The sequence below is a fragment of the Vidua macroura genome, chromosome 30, assembly GCF_024509145.1.
Source record: "Vidua macroura isolate BioBank_ID:100142 chromosome 30, ASM2450914v1, whole genome shotgun sequence".
Taxonomy (NCBI): Eukaryota; Metazoa; Chordata; class Aves; order Passeriformes; family Viduidae; genus Vidua; species Vidua macroura.
Window position 1 is genome coordinate 1,650,040 of NC_071600.1, and position 20,649 is coordinate 1,670,688.

General features: G+C 54.5%; 1 protein-coding gene and 2 pseudogenes across 1 annotated transcript; 1 reads left to right on the top strand and 2 right to left on the bottom strand.

Moving 5' to 3' along the window:
- Positions 1-20,649, bottom strand: part of LOC128820668 (uncharacterized) — a 1,438,581-nt pseudogene that overhangs the window by 1,071,109 nt on the left and 346,823 nt on the right.
- LOC128820667 (uncharacterized) overlaps positions 1-20,649 on the top strand; it is a 2,212,279-nt pseudogene that overhangs the window by 531,621 nt on the left and 1,660,009 nt on the right.
- On the bottom strand, positions 19,533-20,498 carry LOC128820759 (serine/threonine-protein kinase pim-3-like). Its single transcript, XM_054001590.1, has 2 exons — positions 20,075-20,498; positions 19,533-19,834 (listed from the first exon to the last, which is right to left on the bottom strand). The coding sequence occupies exons 1-2, from the start codon at positions 20,460-20,462 to the stop codon at positions 19,728-19,730; spliced, it is 495 nt and encodes a 164-aa protein (XP_053857565.1). The 5' UTR covers positions 20,463-20,498; the 3' UTR covers positions 19,533-19,727.

A 20,649-nucleotide genomic window follows, 5' to 3' on the forward strand; every position in this document is an offset into this window, starting at 1 on the left:
AAGGAACATAGGATAATCAAAGGAATGTTTGAACATTTACAGAGACTCCAGAACTGTGACTTTGGGTGGTCAGTCTCTCTGCTGGCAGCCTCCCAAAGGGCCTTCAGCCACTGCTCAGCCCTGGACAGCAGCAGCATCACCTTGGCAGGGCCCAGCAGGGCTCTCCTGAGCTGCCCTTGCCCAGCTGCACACAGACCCTGCCCCAGCCAGGGCCCTGCACACAGGCAGGTTTCTGTAGGGCCGGGCCGAGGGCACACGGGGTGGGATGGGCTCTGTGAGCGCTGGCAGGGACAAGGCACCTCTCAGGAGGGAATGTCCAGGCCCAGGGAGATGCTCGGGGAAGGAGAGGGGGCTGAACAGAGCAGTGCTGGGGGAACAAGCCCATCCAGCCCCTCAGCTTCCCTCAGCCACAGGGAATCCTTTGCCTCTCCCATTTCTCAGTGCCAAACTCTGAGTGCAGCAGGAATGCTGGGGATGTCTGACCTCAGAGAGCCAGCAATGATGTGTGGGTAGGAAAACAATTCCTGAAACCAACTCCTGTCATCCTTTAGACCTGGAAGTGCAGATGCTACCAACCCTTTCTGCATTAGAAGTGATTCCCCTGACAAATCCTGAATATCCAGCCTTGTCCCTCTGCCCCATGGCCACAAACCCAGGGCAGCAGGGCAGGGATGGCTCCTCGAGAGCCCCCACGCACAGCCCTGGCTGCTCCTGGCACACTCAGCCAGCACAGCTGGAGCTCAGCCAGGGACCTGGGTGAAGGTTTGCCCAGAGCAGGAACAAGGGTGGGTGAGTCCCAGCAGGACAGGCTACAGGGAATGGCCCAGGTTTGGCTCCAAGCAGCCTCTCCTGACTTGTCACTGTCCTTTCTCCATGAACAGGTGCCCATGTGCAGCCACAGCAAATGTCCAACAGCAGCTCCATCAGCCACTTCCTCCTGCTGGCACTGGCAGAGACGCGGCAGCTGCAGCTCCTGCACTTCTGCCTCTTGCTGGGCATCTCCCTGGCTGCCCTCCTGGGCAACGGCCTCATCATCAGCGCCGTAGCCTGCGGCCACCACCTGCACACGCCCATGTTCTTCTTCCTGCTCAACCTGGCCCTCAGCGACCTGGGCTCCATCTGCACCACTGACCCAAAGCCATGCACAATTCCCTCTGGGGCACCAGCACCATCTCCTACACAGGATGTGCTGCACAGCTCTTTTTTTTCTCTTTTTATGCTACAGCAGAGCTTTCCCTCCTGACCATCATGTGCTACGACCGCTACGTGTCCATCTGCAAACCCCTGCACTACGGGACCCTCCTGGGCAGCAGAGCTTGTGCCCACATGGCAGCAGCTGCCTGGGCCAGTGCCTTTCTCAATGCTCTCATGCACACGGCCAATACATTTTCCCTGCCCCTGTGCCATGGCAATGCCCTGGGCCAGTTCTTCTGTGATATCCCACAGATCCTCAAGCTCTCCTGCTCCAAATCCTATCTGAGGGAATTTGGGCTCATTGCCGTTAGTGCCTGTTTATCATCTGGTTGTTTTCTGTTCATTGTTTTCTCCTATGTGCAGATCTTCAGGGCCGTGCTGAGGATCCCCTCTGAGCAGGGACGGCACAAAGCCTTTTCCACCTGCCTCCCTCACCTGGCTGTGGTCTCCCTGTTTGTCAGCACTGCATTGTTCAGCTACCTGAAGCCCCCTTCCATGTCCTCCCCATCCCTGGATCTGTCAGTGTCAGTTCTGTACTCGGTGGTGCCTCCTGCCCTGAACCCCCTCATCTACAGCCTGAGGAACCAGGAGCTCAAGGCTGCAGTGTGGAAACTGATGACTGGATGCTTTCAGAAACATTAAACTGCTGGCCAATTTCTGCCGGTCACTTGCAATAAAAGTAATTTTGATATTTCTTCTTGGTTTCATTTTGGACGTTCTTCTTCATTGTTTTAGTTTTTTCATGTTGTCCACAATTGAAAAGTTATTCCTTGTGCCATTTCCCATTTTGTTTCTCTCCACCTTCCCTGTGGCCACAGAGTGTGTCAATGAGGGGCTGTGCTCTCAGTGGCTTTAAAGGAACTCAAGGATCTCCCAGCAAAGTTTTCTATAGAGATGCCCTTTTGTTGCCTCCTCTGGAGCTGCAGCAGCAATGTCTGTGTGCAGAGCTGGGGGCAGATCAGTGCTGGCACAGCAGCTGTGCCCAGCAGCCTCAGCAGCACTTGGTGTTGCCAGTGCTGCTCCCGTGGCCCTGCCCCGCTGCCCTGGTGGCCCTGGTGTTGCTGCAGGGCCTGAGTGCTCTCGGGGCCGGGCACAGTCCTGGGGGTGGCAGTGCCGGGGCTGCAGCAGGGACAGGCCATGGGCACTGCTGGGGCAGCGCTGACGCCTCAGGCCAGGGCCTGGGGGCTCCAGGCTCCTTGCCCAGGCTCTCTCAAGAACACGGCCAGGCCAATGCTCAGCACAGAAAACCCCCGTCAGCAGCCCCAGGCTGGCCGTGGGCAGGCTGGGGGCAAACAGCACGGCTGGTGCTCTGCCAGGGCCCTGGGGCAGACGGGAAGGAGCAGCAGAGCAGGGGCTGATCCATCCCCAGTGCGCTGCACAGCCCAGGGCAGCGTCCCAGAGCGTCCTCATGGAGCTGCCAACAACATCCCCCCTCTGCAGCCCTGGCCTCTCCCCCAGCTCACACAGGTGCCGCATCCTTGCAGGCACAGACACGGCAGCGCTGGCTCAGGAGCCCCTGTTTGCATTGCACACAGCAGGCGGGAGCACCCCCGTGCTGGTGCTGTGGGGACATGAACCTGAGGCAGCACAAATGCCATCAGCCCCTGGGGCCAGGAAGGGCTGGGGGACACCACAGAAACCACTCAGCTTTGTCCTGGCCTCTGCACTCAGCCAGAAAGTTTGTTCCCATCAGCTGGGACTTTCCTGTCCCACTGCAGACGCTGTTGTTCAGAGCCAGGGCTGCCTGGCAGCCACCCCCAAACTGCCCTGAGAATTTCCTTGGCTTCTCCTCTGCTTTCTTTAATCTTCCCTGGTGCAGATTTCTTCCTCTTGCCCAGCCCTGTTCCTTCCCCTGCACACAGCCCATCCCTGTTTGCCCTTCCCACTCTGGCCCCACTCCCCATTGCAGTTCCTGCCTTGGCACCATGGGAACGGCCCTTGGGGAGCAGGATCATCCCACAAGTGCTGCAGGAATTGTCTGCAGGCTCCTGCAGTGCCTGGTGCTGCTCCCTTGCCAGAGGCAGCCCAGGCCAGGGGGGCACATCTGGGCTGCTGTGTCTGCCTGTGGGGCTCCCTGTTCTGGGCAATGAGGAGCTGCAGAGGCTCTGCAGGACTGACAGGATGGGCTTTGGGGCTGTGAGGAGAAGCTGAGGGACCTGGGCTGCTGCAGCTTCTGAAGAGGAGGCCCAGGGCTCCTCCTGCAACTGCTCCAAGGGTGGTTTCAGAGAATCCCAGAATCAGCAAGGTTGGAAAAGACCTTGGAGATCATCAAGTCCAACCTGTGCCCTGACACTGCCTTGTCTCCCCTGAGCCTCCTCTTCTCCAGGATAAACAAGGTCCCTGTGCAGAGCCCTCCTACCCTCCAGCAGATCCACACTCACACCCAGCTTGGCGTCATCTGCAGATTTGCTGATGGTGGACTCAATCCCCTCATCCCGATCATCAATGCAGATATTGAAATCCACGCTGGCTGGCTCTGACCCCTCGGCCATCCTGTGGCTGCCCTGTGATGGCTCTCAAGGTGATCTGTTCCAGAACCTTGCTGGGCACCGAGGTCAGGCTGACAGGCCTGGAGTTCCCCAGATCCTCCTTCCAGCCCTTCTTGGGGATGGGCTCACACTGGCACCTCCAGTGCTCTGGCACCTCCCTGCTGAGCCAGGACTGATGGGAAATGATGGAGAGCAGCTTGGGGAGCTCATCCACCAGCTCCCTCATCCCCCTAGGATGGATCCCATCCCATCCACCTGTGAGCATCTGAGTGGCCCAGCAGGTCACCAGCTGCTCCCTCCTGGATTACAGGGGCTGTTCTGCTCCCTGTGCCCATCTGCCAGCTCAGGAGAACTCTTGTCCCGAGGACAGCCTGTCCTAATGTTGAATATAGGGGCAAATGAAAGTGTTAAGCTGCTCAGCCTCTTCCATATCTTTATTTACTCTATTCCCCACTGGATCCAATGAAGTGTAGAGGTTCTCCTTATCTCTCCTTTTGCTATTAATTTTTTTATAAATACTTTTCTATTATTTCTCAAAGAGGTGGCCAGGATATGCTCTAACCTGAGCTTTCACCACTCTTCGTTCTGCATGACCTAACAACATCCCTAAATACTTCGTGAGTTACCTGTTCCTCTTTCCAAACCCTCTTTTGACCTGAGTTCCCACAAAAGCTCCAGGCCCAGCCAGGACAGTCCTTTTCCTCGCTGGATCAACTTCAGCACAGAGGGACAGGCTGCTCCTTCCGCCTTACGATTACTTTCTTGAAGTGTGTCCATCCTTCCTGGACCCCTTTATTTTTAAGGGATGTTTCCTTTAAGAATCAGTACCTGATTTGCTACTCTCCAAATCTGCATCCTCAATAGACCCAGGTCTACCCTTCCTAATTCCAGTGTGGCAGTTTTGTTGCTGCCCCTCCTTGTTTCACAGAATACTGAAAACTCGATTATTTAATGGTCACTGTGCCCCAGGCAGCCTCCGACCCCCACATCTGCCACCAGCCCTTCTCTGTTTGTGAGCAGCAGGAGACAGAGCTTTCCTTGGGAGTGGGAGTTACCAAAAATTTAGTAAAACAGAAAACTCCTTCACACCAGTGCAGCATTAAGAAGCAGCATTCTTTATTCAGCTGGATGCACGGGGGATAGCTCCTCCCAAAGCCGAGCATGCTGAGTGCAGGAAAGTTTCTGTTCATATTCTGTATTTTGCACACATATTCATTGATTGTCCCGGACTAAACACACATCTGATAATCATTTCCCCAAAATCATTAACATATTTCCCCTCCCCTTTACCCATGCTCTCTTCTGTCCTGGGGGTCTCTCTGGTGGTCCCTGGTGGTCGTGGACCCCAATGTTCCCGTGGGCCTGGCTGAGCTGGCAGGACACTGAGGCTGGTGAACTTCCAGTTCCCCTTCTCACACAATGGGCATTGTGTGGTTTCCATAGGCCTGGGGTTTTGGAGAATGAGCTCCAGGTGTGAGCTCACCTGGTGGAGACAATTTATCATCTGGCAACATGAGGTCACAGAGCTGGCTGTGACATCCCAGAGGGGCTGTGTGACATCCCAGGAGGGCTGTGTGAGGTCACTGGGTTGGTCACCCCGCCCCAGATCCCCCTCACAGTTTCTCCCAACAAGTCCAATGCTGTTCATGCCCAGCGGGGTCCCTGTCCCCCGCTATCCCCCCGGCCCACCTGGAGCCACAGCCTCCACCAAAGGATGTTCCACAGGATCCAGCCCAGAGCCGGACACGGGGAAAAGGGGCCAGGGCTGTGTGACCAGGACATCAAGGACGTGGATTATCCAGGTCCCTGTGGCTTGGGTTGGGTTCCCCAGGGCAGGAAAGATGTCTGGCAGCTGGAGCAGGCTTAGGGAAGGGCCTCCAAGGTGGGGCTGGAGCCCTTGGGCTGTGAGCAGAGGCTGAGGGAGCTGGGCTTGTCCAGCCCGGAGCAGGGAAGGCTGAGGGGCTCCTCATCCCAGCCTGGCAGTGCCAGCGAGGAGGGGATGGAGAACACAGAGCCAGGCTCTTCACCGGGGGGCCTGGTGGGAGACAAAAGCCAATGGGTGGAAGGGGAAAGAGGGGAGATCAGCCAGGCCAGGAGGAGGTGAAATGAGTCGGGTTGGTTTCAGCATTTCCTCAACACCAAAAGCAGCCTGACCTCCCTTCTCCATCCACCACTGACAGCTTTGCAAATCAGGAATTGTTTGAGCTGTTTTGCTCCCACTCCAGGACCAGCATCCTGATACAAGAACTTAATTGTGTTTATATCTATCACAGAACCACGTTTGTCTAAAATCAGTTTTAGTATGGAAATCACTTGTGACTGTTGGACTCATCAGACACTGCTGGGACGTTGCACATAGCTCAGAGAAGAGTGTGATTGTTATTAAATTGTGTCCTGTTCAACTGTGGTCTGTTGGCCATGAAGAGAAACTTTCTGTGCCTCTGAGTCTCACCAGTTCCTGACCCCCAAAGGACACAAACCTGATGAGTTGTGGTTCCCACTCCAGTGCTGGCACCTGGAGCTCCCTCCATCCCCAGAGCAGAGCTGCCTTGTGCCAGAAAGTCCCTGGCAATGCAAGGATGAAGGAAACAGGACAGGCTGTGGGGATCAGGGGCAGGGCACGGCCAGGGATTTGGGGTGGTTGTGAGCCCAGGGAAGGACCTGGCCCTTGGCCTTGGTGAACCTCATCCAATTGTCCTGGGCCCATGGCTCCAGCCTGTCCAGATCCCTCTGCAGAGCTTCCTGCCCTCCAGCACAGCCACACTCCCACCCAGCCTGGGCTCACCTGGAACTGCCTGAGGGTGCCCTCAATGGCTTTGTCCAGATCAGCAATAAAGAGATTTCACTGACCTGGCCCCAGTCCTGAGCCCTGGGGACAGCCCTGGATGTGACTCCATTCCTCAGCTGCTCTGAGTGCCAGGGCTTGGATGAGGGAAATGGTGGGGAGGAGGAAGGGAGAGAGTCTGATTGATTGTCAGCCATGAAGGGTCTTGATTTTCACATCTATTCAGACTGCATTAGAAGATGCTGGGGGTCAATATCAATTGGACATTGCTGATATCAATCTATAAACAGGAAAAGAAAAGAGGAAAAGAACACAGGACAAAACAGTTATCCCTGCATAGTCTTCAATATAGTATATTCACTTTGAATACATTTCTGAAATCTGTCTAATTAACCACAGAAGAATTTAAAACTTCAGTTATTCCCAGAGGCTGTTCTTGATTGGGTGATTAGAACAACTGTTTATGAGATTTTTTCACACAGAATTCCTGAAGTGAAGAGCTCAGGAAAGAAGAGGCCTCTGGAGTAGGAAAATTCATCAGCAAGCTCCAAGGGGCTGAGGATCCATCCCCATCAGAGCAGCAATGAGCAGAAATGGGCAGAGCTTTGTGGCTGCCCCAGCTCTGGGATGGGCCCTGGGCCTGGAGCAGGAGCAGCTCTGGAGGGCCCCAAGGCCGGGGCTCTTGTGCTGGCCTGGGCAGATGGGATGGCAGCAGGGGCTGCAGAGCTCTCAGCAGCTGAGGCCGAGGGGAGCAGGGCAGCCAGGGAGCCTCCTTGTGCCTTGGGCAAGCCCCTTCCCCCATGGCTGGGGCTGAGTCCTGGCTGAGCTGCAGCTGCTGCTGTGCCCTTGGCAGGGGCTGAGGCCGTGGGGCCAGTGGCCAGAGCAGCCTGGCCTGAGCAGAGCTGTGGGGCCAGAGGCGGCTGGGCTGTGCTGGGGAGAGGCCCTTGGTGCTGCACAGAGCTCAGGGCAGCTGGCAGAGCTTGCAGGGAGCTGGGCTGGGCTCCGAGAGCCTGGCCCAGAAACCATCAGTGTCCATCTCAGCCTGGCTGAGCGTGCAGGGGCAGGACTCAGCCCAGGCCTTGTGGGGCAGGGCCAGCTCCTGTGCAAGGCATTGAAAACAGGCAAGTGCCCGAGAGAGGAGGCTGCTCTGTGCCCTTGGGGCCATGGACACAGCAGGGAGGGGGCCCAGGACATTTGTCAGCGCCAGCCTCTGTCCCCAGCCCTTGGCAGCCCTGGCTGCTGAGCCCAGCTTTGGCCTGGGCTGAGTTTGGCTGTGGCCCAGCTCCATCCTGCTGCGGGGCTCAGGGCCTGTTCCCGGCCATGGCCAGCCCTGGCCGGCCTCTCTGCTGGCCCAGAGGCCGGCAGAGCCCGGGGCAGGGCTGTCTGTGCAGCCCCACAGGTGCCACGGGCTGGGCAGGAGCTGGCAGAGGCTGCCCAGCAGGGAGGCCATGGGGCACAGAGCCCCAAGGCTGCCGTGGGCACCACGGCACAGGGGCCGTTCCCAGCCGCAATGCTCCTGTCCTGGGCTGGGCCTGCACAGGGGCTGTGGCACCATGGCTGGGCCAGCACAGGGCCACCAAGGGGCCACGCAGCCGCTGCCGGGGCTGGCAGCAAGGCCGGGCACAGACAAGGAATTGCTGAGCGTGGCCTGCGCTGGCCAGGGCTGACTGTGCCAAAGGCAGAGCTCAGCTGCCCTTGGGGGCTGCAGGAACACTCAGGAGCCCAAAGAGCCTCCATGGCTGTGTGGAGACCAAGGCTGGAGCAGGGAAATGCAGGGCTGCTGCGCCATGGCGAGGGCATGGAATTCCAGCACACACCTCAGCTCTCTGATGATCCCGGCACCGTGCTGGGCCCTGTTTCAGCCTGGAGCAGAGCAGATGTTGATGGCACAGGAGCCCTGCGGGGCTGGCAGGGACCTGCAGCTTGCAAGGTGCTCTGCTCTCCCTCAGCTCCTCTCTGAGAGATCCAATCCCAGCTGGGCACCTCAGGGCACAAGTGGCACTGCCTGTTCATGGGCACACAGCTGATGTCTGCCTGGAAAGGGGCACCGGTTGTAATACCTGTACATTTCATATTATACAAGCACATTTTATTATCTGGGTCACTTGAGTACTTTTAAGAAACAGCAAAATTTTCCTTCAGGAACAGGAATTTCTTGGAGGTATAGTGATGACAGGAGGAGAAATACTGATCTTGCCTTCTACTTGTGCCACCAATATGCTGTTTATTATTTCCTCTCCATATTCCTTCGGGTGACTCCAGCTCTCCTGTTGAAATGGCCATGACTAAAGACATCTCTTCACTAGACCAGGTGCATCTATGTACTTCCCTTTGCCCCCAGATTTCCTCCTCCAGATGCTTTCTGCTCATTCAAGGGCCTCTCAACTGACTGGCTTCATGCTTTCAGCTTCAGGGAGTTGTCCAATCTTTCTGAAGTTCAAACAAATATCACATTAGACAACATCCTATTTGTGTTTCTATCTATTACAGAATTATCTTTTCTTATGTCTCTGTCTAAAACTGTTCCTGTACAGAAATCCCTTGGGGATGGGGGACATGTCAGATGCTGCTGGGACATCGCAGAGAGCTGAGGGAAGAGCTGGGATGGTTATTAAACTGTTCAAATGTTCAACTTGTGTTTGTTGGCAAGAAACCTTTCTGTGCCTCTGAGTGTCACCAGGCCCTGAGCCCAAAGGACACAACCCTGATGAGTTGTGGTTCCCACTGCAGGGGCACTTGGACCTTGGCTCTGCACAGGAGAGCTCTTCATCCACTTTCCCTCTTTTCCTCCCTCTGGCCATGGAGGGAGCTCCTGACTTCAGCCTGTGACTCGTGTGTGCAAAGAGCAAATCTGGGCAGAATCGGGGCAGGGAGGGTTTGGGGGCACCTTGGGATCTGTGCTGGGCACAGAAGGTGTTTTCCATTGCTCCGAGACTGTCTGCTGTGCAAAGTGGATTTAATAGCCAGCAGAGGAATGACTTTTGCACTTGATGGAGCTGTGCCTTCCCTTGGCTTTGTTGGCTGACAAGAAATGAACATCCCTCTGTTCATCCCTCAGCTCCTTCTCCAGGGAAAGCAGGTGGGAGTTGGAGCCAAGGAGCTGAAAGCTGCAGGTGCAGCCTGGGCTGGAGGGAGCTCAGATTTGCACAAGGCTGCTCTGAGTGCCAGGGCTTGGATGGGGGCAATGGTGGGGTGGGGGTAGGGACAGAGTCTGATTGATTGTCAGCCATAAAGGCTCTTGATTTTCATATCTATTCCAACTGCATGAGGAGGTTCTTGGATTCAGTGTCAATCGGAGATTGCAAATATCAATGTATTAGGAGTAAAAAAAACTAAACAGCACCTAAATTTTTTTTTCTCACTATCTGTGAAAAAAATACATTCACTTTGAATACACTTCTGAAATCTGTCTAATTAACCACAAAAGATTTGAAAACTTAAATCAAATTATTCCCAGAGTCTTGGCTTGTTAAAGGTGTTCGGAACATAAATGAGCCCTGAGGCACTGAATTCCTGAACTGAAGAGCTGAAGGCTGAAGAAGCCTCTGGAGCAGTAAAATCCAGCAGCAGCCTCCAAGGTGCTGAGGATGTCAGCAGCCCCCACTGAGGCCATCCCTGCCCAGAGACCGTGGGGGAATGGGCAGACAAGGAGAGCGTCCCTGGGGCTGGGGCAGCAGAACTCAGAGGCACCAGCGGCTCCAGCTGGGAAATGGAGTGTGGGATGGGGCTGTGAAAGCCCTGCCTGGGCTGTGCCAAGCAGGACACACAAGCCCTGAGCCCCATCCACTACAAAACTCACTCAAGGGAGACATTTATAAGGAATTACAATTGTTTGTGTACTCTGTGTTGGATGCACTGGAGAAATACCCACAAGAGATTCTCAGGAGCTCCAGACAAGAAAACAGCCTTTACTGGGAACTTCAGAAAATCAGAGAAAGTTTGGCAAAAGGTTTAATATGATATTCAATGAACAAAAAACAGTTTTCAATGCATTAACTTGGCCCATTCAACTTCACAATCTCTAAGCTTGTTCTATTTTAAGTTAATTAACATTTGCAAGAAGACAGAAATAGAGCAAGTCACAGAAAGAGAGAAAGGCCAAAGAGAATTTCGAGAAGCACACACAGAGCTACCATCTCCTGGATTCCAGTGGTGTTCAGATGGAAATTCCAAGAGGATTTAGGGTCCAGATATGTGCTTGCCTTGTGGTCAGCCTTAAATACCCCTTGGCCTTCGTGGGCCCTTTCCCCAGGTGGGACTTGGGGTCATTTGGTCACTCAGGAGCTGGGCTGGGGCTCCAGAGGTGGCTGTGGAGCATTGCCTGTGCTGTGCCAGGGACTGGCAGCCACTGCTGGGCTGGGATAGAGGCTCTGGGGGGATTGGGGTTCCAGGGCAGGGCAGGGCTGGGGTTCCAGGGCAGGGCAAGGTTGGACCTGCCCCTTCCTCCCCCACACAGGAAATGTTTTGGGGCAACAATCTCCTCCGCTCTCCCACAATGCAATATTGGAGGTAAAATCCCGATTGTGGCCATGGGTAGCTGGTCTAGAAGGACAGTTCTTTTCCAGTGGAAGGAAACCCCCATTTCTCAGTTCATTTCTGGTTTGATTGCCTGGATTTTTTTTGTTTGTTTGTTTGTTTTTTTTGTTTGTTTCTTTGGAGTGCCTGAAGTGTCCAGTCAGGAGCAGAGTGACTCTTGCCAAGGAACTTTGCCGTGCTGTCGCTTAATATTAAATCTGGTTTTTGCTGCTCCCTTGCTGGGGATTTTTTCAGCGCTCTCAAGCCCTCGTTGGTAACAGGGTGAAGGAGCCCTGGCCCAGGCTCTGGCCCTGGGGGGACACGGGGACGCTGCCGGGGGGTCCCTGTCCCCCTGTCCCACCCCCCACGGCCCCGTCCCTGTCCCCGTGTCAGGCTCTGGGGTCGATCTCGTGGAACATCCTCTGGGGGAGGCTGCGGCGCCGGGGGCGGGGGGACCCGGGGGGACAGGGGACCCCGCTGTGCACGAGCAGCGTTGGACTTCTCTGGGGGAACTGTGAGGGGGGGCTGGGGTGGAGTGACCTCCCCAGTGACCTCACAGACACCCTGTGATGTCACTCAGCCATCACTGTGATGTCACAGAGTTCCTGTGATGTCACTCAGCCATCACTGTGATGTCACACAGCCCTGTGATGTCACACAACCACCACTATGATGTCACATAGCCCACTCTGTGATGTCATACTGCCCCTATGATGTCACACTGTCCCTGTGATGTCACAGAGCTATCTATGTGATGTCACAGAGCCATCTCTGTGATGTCACACTGCCCCTATGATGTCACACTGCCCCTGTGATGTCACATAGCCATCTCTGTGATGTCACAGAGCCATCTCTGTGATGTCACACAGCCCTGTGATGTCACACAACCATCACTGTGATGTCACACAGCCCTGTGATGTCACACAACCATCACTGTGATGTCACATAGCCATATCTGTGATGTCACACAACCCACTCTATGATGTCATACTGCCCCTATGATGTCACACTGACCTTGTGATGTCACACAGCTATCTCTGTGATGTCACACTGCCCCTATGATGTCACACTGTCCCTGTGATGTCACACAGCCTGTGTGATGTCACAATGCCCCTATAATGTCACAGAGCCATCTCTGTGATGTCACAGCACCAGCTCTATGATGTCACCCCGTGATGCCATACAGCAGTGCTGTGATGTCACAGAAGACTGTGATGTCACAAAGTCACCCTGTCAAGTCGCAGTCTGTTCTGTGATGTCACAGCCTGCTCTCTGATGTTACACAGACACCCGGTGATGTCACAACCCACTCTCTGATGCCACAGAGCCACCCTCTATGATGGCAGAGTCTGCTCTATGGCCTCACACCCGACTCTGTGACATCACAGCCAGCTCTGTGATGTCACAACTCCCTCAGTGATGTCACAAAACCCTCAAGAACTCAGTTACATTGTAACACTGAAGTTTCTTGTACTTTGAAGAGATCCCTGCCAGCGACACAACGGAGAAAGTGTGGAAGGAAAGCCCAGAGCCCCAGTGCTTCAGGGCAGGTGAGAAGCAGCCCTCGACATGCCAAGGTGGGCAGGTGGTCCCCAGGAGGCCCAGCCAGCCAGGCCTGGTCCGTGTTCCCCTGGTTTGGTGGTGATGCCTTGAGAGGCCACCTAGAACAGAGCTAGACAGTGCTAAAGGAATAAAGCAGGTGTTTATTAAAAGGCCTTCAAGGGATACACCTGGGGCAGTACAAGAGCCTGGCCCTGGCTCCATCCTAGATGGAGTCCAGGTCACGAGTTTTCCCTGGGGCAAACAGGGAGATTTGGTCTGGCAGGATGTGTAAAACAATCTCCTGTAATATCTACTTGTTCTCACACAGAGCACTTGGCTGCAGGGACACATTCCCATTGTTCCTGCCCAGCTTTCAGGATTCAAACAGTGCTGTCTTTCCCCAGAGCTGTTCCTTCAGCTGCCTCGGGAGGGCCTTTTGGCCTCTGGACCCACACTCTGGCTCCTTTATTAGCACTGCTGGATCCAAACCCTTTATCTCCACCAACAGCAGTGATTTGAGGTGCATCTCCTTTTTTCCCAATTGTTTTAAAAACTGACAACATCAATAATTGTGCTACCCTGTCATGGGGTTGAATAATCCAATCTTGTTCACTATTGTTTAACACAATTCCTTCAATTTCTCCTTGATAATCTGCATCAGTTCCTCCAGTGAGCAGTTATCAGTCCAAAGTGTCCTGGAGGAATCTGGATTCCTGTTCCTGTGTTGTTAACTCTCATTTGCTTCTGATTTATCCTAACTAATTCCAGTGCATGAAGGTCCAGCCCTGCAGCCTCTGGGCTGGCCCTGCCAGGGCCATCACAGCCAGAACAATTTCCCAGGCAGTCCAAGTCTCACTGTCCATGGCTGTATTTGCAAATTGGGAGCAGCCGTGCACAGCCAGGGGGTTTCCATTTCCCCAGGGGGCCATTGCTAAGGGCATGGAGCACATCTGGGAGATGGCTTCTCCATGGGGACAGGTTCCCATTCCTAAATTTTCAAATCTTCTTTTAACAACCCCTTCACTCATTCAACCAATTCTGCAGCTTGTGGACTGTCTGGGACATGAAAAACCCAGCAGCCTTAATCACTTTATTTCTCACAAAAGAGACAAAGCATTCTGCACCACAGTATCAGCAAACCCTATAAAAATAGCCAATTTCATCCCATCCTCCTTTATTCATTGTATGCAATCTTGCCGAGTTTACCACTGACATTTGGGTCTTGGCCAGTCCTTTTCTGTAGGGTATTCAGTGTCACAGTGAGCAGCCAAAACTGACATATTAGCATTGTCAGCATTATTTCACATTATCAAATTTTAATTATACAGATAAAAATATAGATTATTGGGTTATATTATATGTAACTACTATTATTAATTTACTATTATTTTTATTATTATTATTATAATATCACTTGCACAAATGAACCAGAGTTCATGATTTAAACCTTCTTCTGTCACTCCATATGGGGATGTTCCAACAAATTTTTCTTTCTGTTGGTGCTGTTTCCAATGTGTTGTTAACAAAATTCACCCTCATCTTTCCAAACCCACAAGTTCTTTTCCTTTTCCCATATGCCGTTTTTGGATGCATTTTAAGACATCCAGGGGTTCAGCCTCTTTTAACTGACTGCCCCACTGCTCACACGGTGCTCCCACCTCAGCCCACTCCAGAGCCAGGGAACTCCAGGGAAGGGCTTCCCATCTGGGAATTTCTGATGGGACTGATTCCTCACATTTACATTTAAAAAGCGACATTTTGTGGTGATCTGGCCAGACTGTGCCAGTTTTGTTTCACCAGTGGGCAGGGTCAGCACCAAAGACACAGACACCAACTGAAGGAATCAGTGTCATTGACTGTAGCTCAAAGCAGCAAAGAATCACAAAAGGAGCAGCTCAGCAATGCACCCAACCATCACCACCCAAGATTGCAGCAGTGATTAAGAAAGATCCAGCCCCAGTTACCCTCAGGCTTTACCATCCCCCAGATCCACACAGCAGCTGGGGAAGCTGTCACAGCCAAGGGCTGCAGAGCCACTCCTGGACTCTGGCAATTCCTGCAGGTGCCCCCAGCCACAGGTGAGGCTCCAGCCCCGCTGTGAGAGGGCCCAGCTCTGACAGTGCTGAATGAACAAACTGACAGCACTTCTGGTGCGGGAACATCTGCTTTCATCCTCCTCTTGGCTTCCTCCCAAAGCCTGGCCAGGACCCCAGGAGGAACCAAGGGAGGTGACTTTGACCATTCAGCCCCAGACAAGGCCAGATGTCGGATTTCATGGCCTTGTCTGGCTTCTAAACACAGAAAGGCCAATACATGTTTCACTAATGAGTGGATACATCTATCACAGTGCTAATGACCATGCATATTTCATTAGTGAGCAGATCCAAAGATAACCTTTGGCTGGAAGGTTCATCCAGAGGCCACCTTTGGCTCAGGGCCTGTTGTTCAGGCCTCACTCAGGGCTGTTGTCCAGGCCTTGGCACTTCAGGGACGTGGTTTAGTGCTGGGCTCGACACTGCTGGGTGACCGGCTGGACTGGATGAGCTCAGAGGCCTTTCCCAACAGAAAGGATTCTGTGATTCCATGATTCCATCTGCTGCATTCAGCCAGGTCCATGTTAGCAGCATTCATTTGCTCAGAAAGTCTCCTCTTGCCCAGCTCTTGTGGCCTGAGGCTTCAGCTCCTTCAGCTCCTGGTGCTCAGCTGCTCGTGCTGAACCAGACGACTCGGAGAGAAGAACACAGTCCATCCAATTCCTTCTGGGACACGGAGAGGGGAGGCTGTGGAAACAGGAGCATTGTTTGCTGTGGCCTCCTCTCTGCCCTTCACGCCTTTCAGCGCTTTCAACCAGCCAAGAGCTTTCTCCAAGAGTGCAATGGAGCAGCTGTTCCTGCTCCCGGGTCTGGCTCTCTCCAGTCTCTGACCTTGCCTGCTTTTGTCCCTCTTGCTGTGCCCTCTGCTCCCCCAGGGCTCGGTGGCTGCTGCCCAGGACTGTGGGACTGGCACAGATCCCGTGGTCGAGACCCTCCTTTCTCTGCCCTTGGAGCTGCCTGGGCACAGCAGCCTTTTCCATCTGGAAGCTCCCCATGGACAGGGAGTCCCCAGCTGCGTTCCTTGCACAACCTCCAGGAGCCCAGGGCTGCCATCTCAAGTCCCTGCTGGCCCTGGGGGCTCCCAGGTGGGCACAAGGGGGGCAGCAGAGCCAGCAGGGAGCCTGCGAGTCTCTTCCAGCCCTGTCTGTTCCGAGTTTGGGCCTTGGAGCCTCAGGTGGCCAAAGGCAGCTGCTGCTGGTCCCTCTGTGTGCCCGTGTTCAGCAGTGCTGCTCCATCAGTCTGTGCCCAGCAACGGGGAAAAGCCTCAGCCCTGCAGGGCCAGGAGCTGCCGGGCTCTGCCTGAGCAGCTCAGCCAGAGGGAAGGGAGCTGCTCCCCACGGGAACCAGGAGCAAAGGGCTGGAGCACCTCGTTCTGGGGCACAGCCCAAATTCTGGGAGGGAGTAACAGAGTTATTCACGTGCACGGGTGTGTCAGCACTGCAGGTGCTGTGCCTGCAAACACATGGCTCGAGATGTGCAAAAGAGTTCTGCAACTCTTGGCTGGATCAGGATGTCAGCAGTGCTGAACTCCAGCTTAGTGCAAAGCAAACACTTTACACCCCTGCTCATAGCTACTAGATTTTTTACATCAGGGTATCCAGAGAAAAGTAAACAGAGTAGTAAATATTTTCACTGTTGATCAGAAATGTATCTCATTTTGCTGTACGTTTCTTTTTCAGGATGTGTTATCTGCTTAAAAACAAAAAGAAAAAGAAAAGAAAAAACGAGAAAAATATGAAAGATAAAAACAAGAAACAAATGTGTAGTGAAAAATCTTCTGTAACTTTGGATGAAGAGGTAACTGATCTTTTTAAAAGGAGAACTCCTTTACTTGGGGCATGTTCTGATGGCCTGGATCCATCTTACAGACTGAACGCAGCATCCTTTTTTTAAAGATTTTGGGTTTTGTTTCCAATATTAAGATTTTTTTTTTTAAATTGGTGTTGAAGCAAGAGGAGGATGAGAGATGGATTGTGCACGACTGTGTCTTGAGGGTAAAAATACTGCAGTTTGAAACTTGGACCTAAAGTATTGAAAATGAAACTTACAAATCCCAGTGAATTGTGTGTCAGCAGCTTTTCCTGTAGGATGTGCAGCATCACAAAGACTTCATCAGTGGGGTTGGGGGTGCTTGGAGCTTTGTCCTGTGCCACTCTGGGGTGTCAGGAACCAGGACTTCACCTCCCCACCAGCCCAGCTCACCCTCTGCCACCACAGCTCCTTGGACCTTGTGTCCCCAGAGCAGACACAAAGTGTTTCTGCTGCTCCCCCTTTGCACAAATCCACAGAGAGCTGGGATTTTTCCAAGTCTCGTGTCTCTGTTGGGCCATATTCCCAAAGAACCAGCAGCACATCCTGATGAATACGGCGAGTTACGTGGATGGTTGTCAGCTCCACTGCCTGCCTAGAAATCCTGAAACTGCTTCTAAATGCTGCTCCTTCAGGTCCTGGACACCTTCTCACACAGAGCTGGGAAAAAAATCCCCTGGCCACTTGCTAAAAGGTGAGTTATGCCAAAGTTCGAGCTCTAGGGTAAATCTCTCTCCCTCCCAGTCCTTTTAATGTATCTGTGCATGGGGGTGTGCATGGATGTGTCTTGTATGCAAAGGAAGGAGCGTGCAAGCAACGTGAGTGACACTGTCACTGTCCATGCTATTCCATACCCATGGGTACAGAGACATTCTGGAAACCCTGGCACAGACAGAGCCTTCTGTCCATGGGTACAGAGACATCCAAGAGCCCCTGGCACACACAGAGCCTTCTGTCCATGGGTACAGAGACATCCAAGAGCCCCTGGCACACACAGAGCCTTCTGTCCATGGGTACAGAGACATCCAAGAGCCCCTGGCACAGACAGGGCCTTCTGTCCATGGGTACAGAGACATCCAAGAGCCCCTGGCACACACAGGCCTGGCACACACAGGCCTGGCAGCACAGGTTGCTTTTCCCACAGGCTGCAGGAGATGAGAACACAACATTTGCCAACACTGACTCAAGCCACAGCTGCGGGTGCTCCCCGTGAACCTCAGCTCTGGCACCACTGTCTGCCCCAAGCTTCAGGGGCTGCAGTGGGAGCCCGGCTGGGCTCTGCCCTGGGGCCATCCTGCAGGGACAGCTGCAAACAGGGAGCATTCCCTTGCCACCAAGAGCCAAGCCAGGGCTGCAGGGCAGCTGCTCCAGCCCAGACTGCACTGCTGAGTGCTGTGCTCTGGGGCTGGGGCTCCCCGCACAGGGGACTGGACTGGTGTGCCAGAGGAGACAGAGAAGCTGCAGCTTCAGCCTAACTGAGGTGGGTGCGTGGGATGGGAAGAGTGGGGAGGCTCAAGGGGATTCACAGAGCTCATCCTGCTGCAAGGACGAGGAAAAGAGAGTGGGAGCTCAGCAGTGAGGAGAACTGAGGGCTGGAGAGCAGCTCTGAAGGACACTAAAATCCCAAAATGTCATTTGGGGTTATCCCAGATTGATTTCATTTCAGAAGTTATTGAACAAGTTTATTTTTTTAGTGGTGGCATGTTTTCCCTTGGAGGTGTACACTCTGCAAACTTGAGCTGTGTTGCTGAAATGCTCAAGCAAGGCTGTGCTGCAGGGCACACCATTTCTTCTTTGGCTGATTCTGGCCCGGTGCTGAGCTCCAGCAGAGCCCTGGCAGAGCCCAGAGCAGCCTCAGCACCCGCAGAGCCCGGCTGCAAGGAGAGAAAGCAGAAAGCGCCCGTCAGCTGAAGGCTCCTGTCCCCTTGTCCCAGCCGCCCGCGGTGCCCAGGCCATGCTGGCCGTGCCCAGAGCGGTGCCCAGAGCTGCCCATCACTGCTGCCTTTGGCAGCAGAGCAGGAGGGCAGGACATGTGCCCAGCCTGCAGCCAGCCACGGCACATCCAGCCCTCAGCAGCTGCCCGGAGCAGGATGCTCCTGTGCTCGCTGCCATCTCCCCAAAGCTCTGATCCCACCATGCCAAGCAGATGGGACCCACCTGACGCCATCCCCCGCTGGAAGAAAAGCTGGTCCCAAACGATGTCCTCAGCCTTCTCCAAGGGCACGGCCCATCCACGCCACAGCTGCTCCCAAGCACTTCCCCATCCAGACTGGACCCCACCTGGAACGCTTCCTCTAGAAAAACAAACAACAATGATTGAAAATAGATTACAGACAAAAAGGGGAACAAGAAAAAAGGTCAAAAATCTTATCTCTGTCAGGGCCTTGAGGAAGGCCAACACCTGCATGACAGGGAAAAACCCACCCACAGGACAGGGAAGCCCAGGCTTTCTCCCTTCCCCCTGCACTGCCCCCCAAAATAACGGTGATCCCAAAGCAAACAGGGGCAGTAGAGCAGCCCAAGCCCTTCCTTGCCTGCAAAGCAAAGCAGCCCCTGCACACGTTCTGGAGTCCCACCTCTGCTCCCACCATGGGGGTTGGTTTGTGTCGGGCTGGCTGCCCCAGCCCCAGCCCCAGCCCGGGGCACGGTGGGTGCTGGGGGCTGTTGGCAGGGCCAGGAGCCCACTCCCATTTCGTACCCACCCCAGCCCATGCCCCCAGCCCTGCCAAAAGCAGCCTGGCAGCCGACTGAAGGATCAGCTGCATCCGCCCCAGCAAAGGGGGAACCTTTGGCTCCCGGCCAGGCTGAGCAATGCCCAAATCTGGGAGCATCCCCTGTGTGTGGACTCATCTCCAAATTCCCTGTGGAGCCTGGCTTTTGAGAAGGTGCCAGAATCCAAGTCCATCATCTTCAGCTGGCCAGGCCGAGGAAGAGATTGTCATCCTTGAGGTTTTCCTTGGTGTCTCCAGCAGCAGCAGCCCCACCTGGTGCAGCTTCTACAGGGGCTCCTTCTCCTTCCCTGGGGCCAGACCAGGCTGTCAGGGTTCTGCCCAGGGCCCCAGCTGTCAGTGAACCAGGACAAGCAACCCAGGGGATGATGGCCACCAGTGCTTGCCACACCAGGTGTCCAGCTCAGCTCCAGCCCAAGAGCTGCGTGTTCCCTTCTGCTGACCCCTGCTCAGAGCTACAGGCAGCACAAAACCTGTCTGGTTGCCTTTGCCACTGATTGCCAAGAGATGTGTGGAGCTGTTACCTGCCAGGCCCCTGGATCCAACTGTGCACGTGGATCTCTCCCATCCTCTAGGGCAGAGGAACACCCCGCACCCAAGGATCACGGAAAAGCTCTTCTAAGGACGGCCTGTCCAAGGGCTGCATGGACAAACACCTCTTAATGACATCCTGGCACTCTGGGGAGAGAAACCAGGAATCACCAGTCAGTTGGAGAAGTTGCCCCCCTGTTCCCATGCCCAGGCCATGCTGGGTGTGCCCAGAGCTGGGCCTGAATTTCCCCATGGATTCTCTGTTTGGAGGAGAGCAGGAGAGCAGGACTTGTGCCACCTCCTCAGCAGCTGCCAGAGCGGGATGCCCACGAGCTGCTGCTGTCTCCCAGCACTGGTATTGCCCCCGTGGCCGAGATGAGGATCCACCTTGAGAGAGCCGTCGTGGGAACAAGATCCGACCCCAGATGATCTCCTGGCCCCTCCTGAACGGGTGCTTGCCCATGACCAGGTGGCACAGCAGGAGGCCCAGGGACCAGATGGTCGCTGCCTCGCCGTGGTAGCGTCGGTGGTGGATCCACTCTGGTGGGCTGTAGGACAGGGTTCCTGTGGAACACAGACAGAGTTCAGCAGGGGGATGCTGCTGCTCCCAGAGCCTGGCCCCAGCACCCCTGGGCATGTGGGGGCTGCCCCAGTGGCACACGGGGTGACCGCTGCCCTCTCGCCAGCACCTGGGACTTGTGTACAGACTTGGGGCTGGAAAAGAAGCCACTGGTGCTGGAAGAGGGCAGCAGAAACCCTGGGAAGGCCCAACCATGACACACAAAAGAAAAACTCACCCAGTGGTGGAGAAACCCACTCGCCTACCTGACTGCACAGCCCCCCAAAAATGTGAACAAGCCAAGGCAAACAAGGGGAGCAGAGCAGTCCAAGCCCTTCCTCGCCTGCACACCAAACCATCCAGGGAACGGGGTCAGAGCCCCCTCTCTGCTACCCCCATGGGG

Bases quoted from the DNA above. Each gene is read 5' to 3' on its own strand.
- LOC128820759 (XM_054001590.1), bottom strand. From the start codon at position 20,462: ATGGTTGGGCCTTCCCAGGGTTTCTGCTGCCCTCTTCCAGCACCAGTG. The intron at 19,835-20,074 runs GTGGATCCTCAT...TTCTCTCCCCAG, and splicing joins CCCACGACGGCTCTCTCAAG to AGTGCCAGGATGTCATTAAG.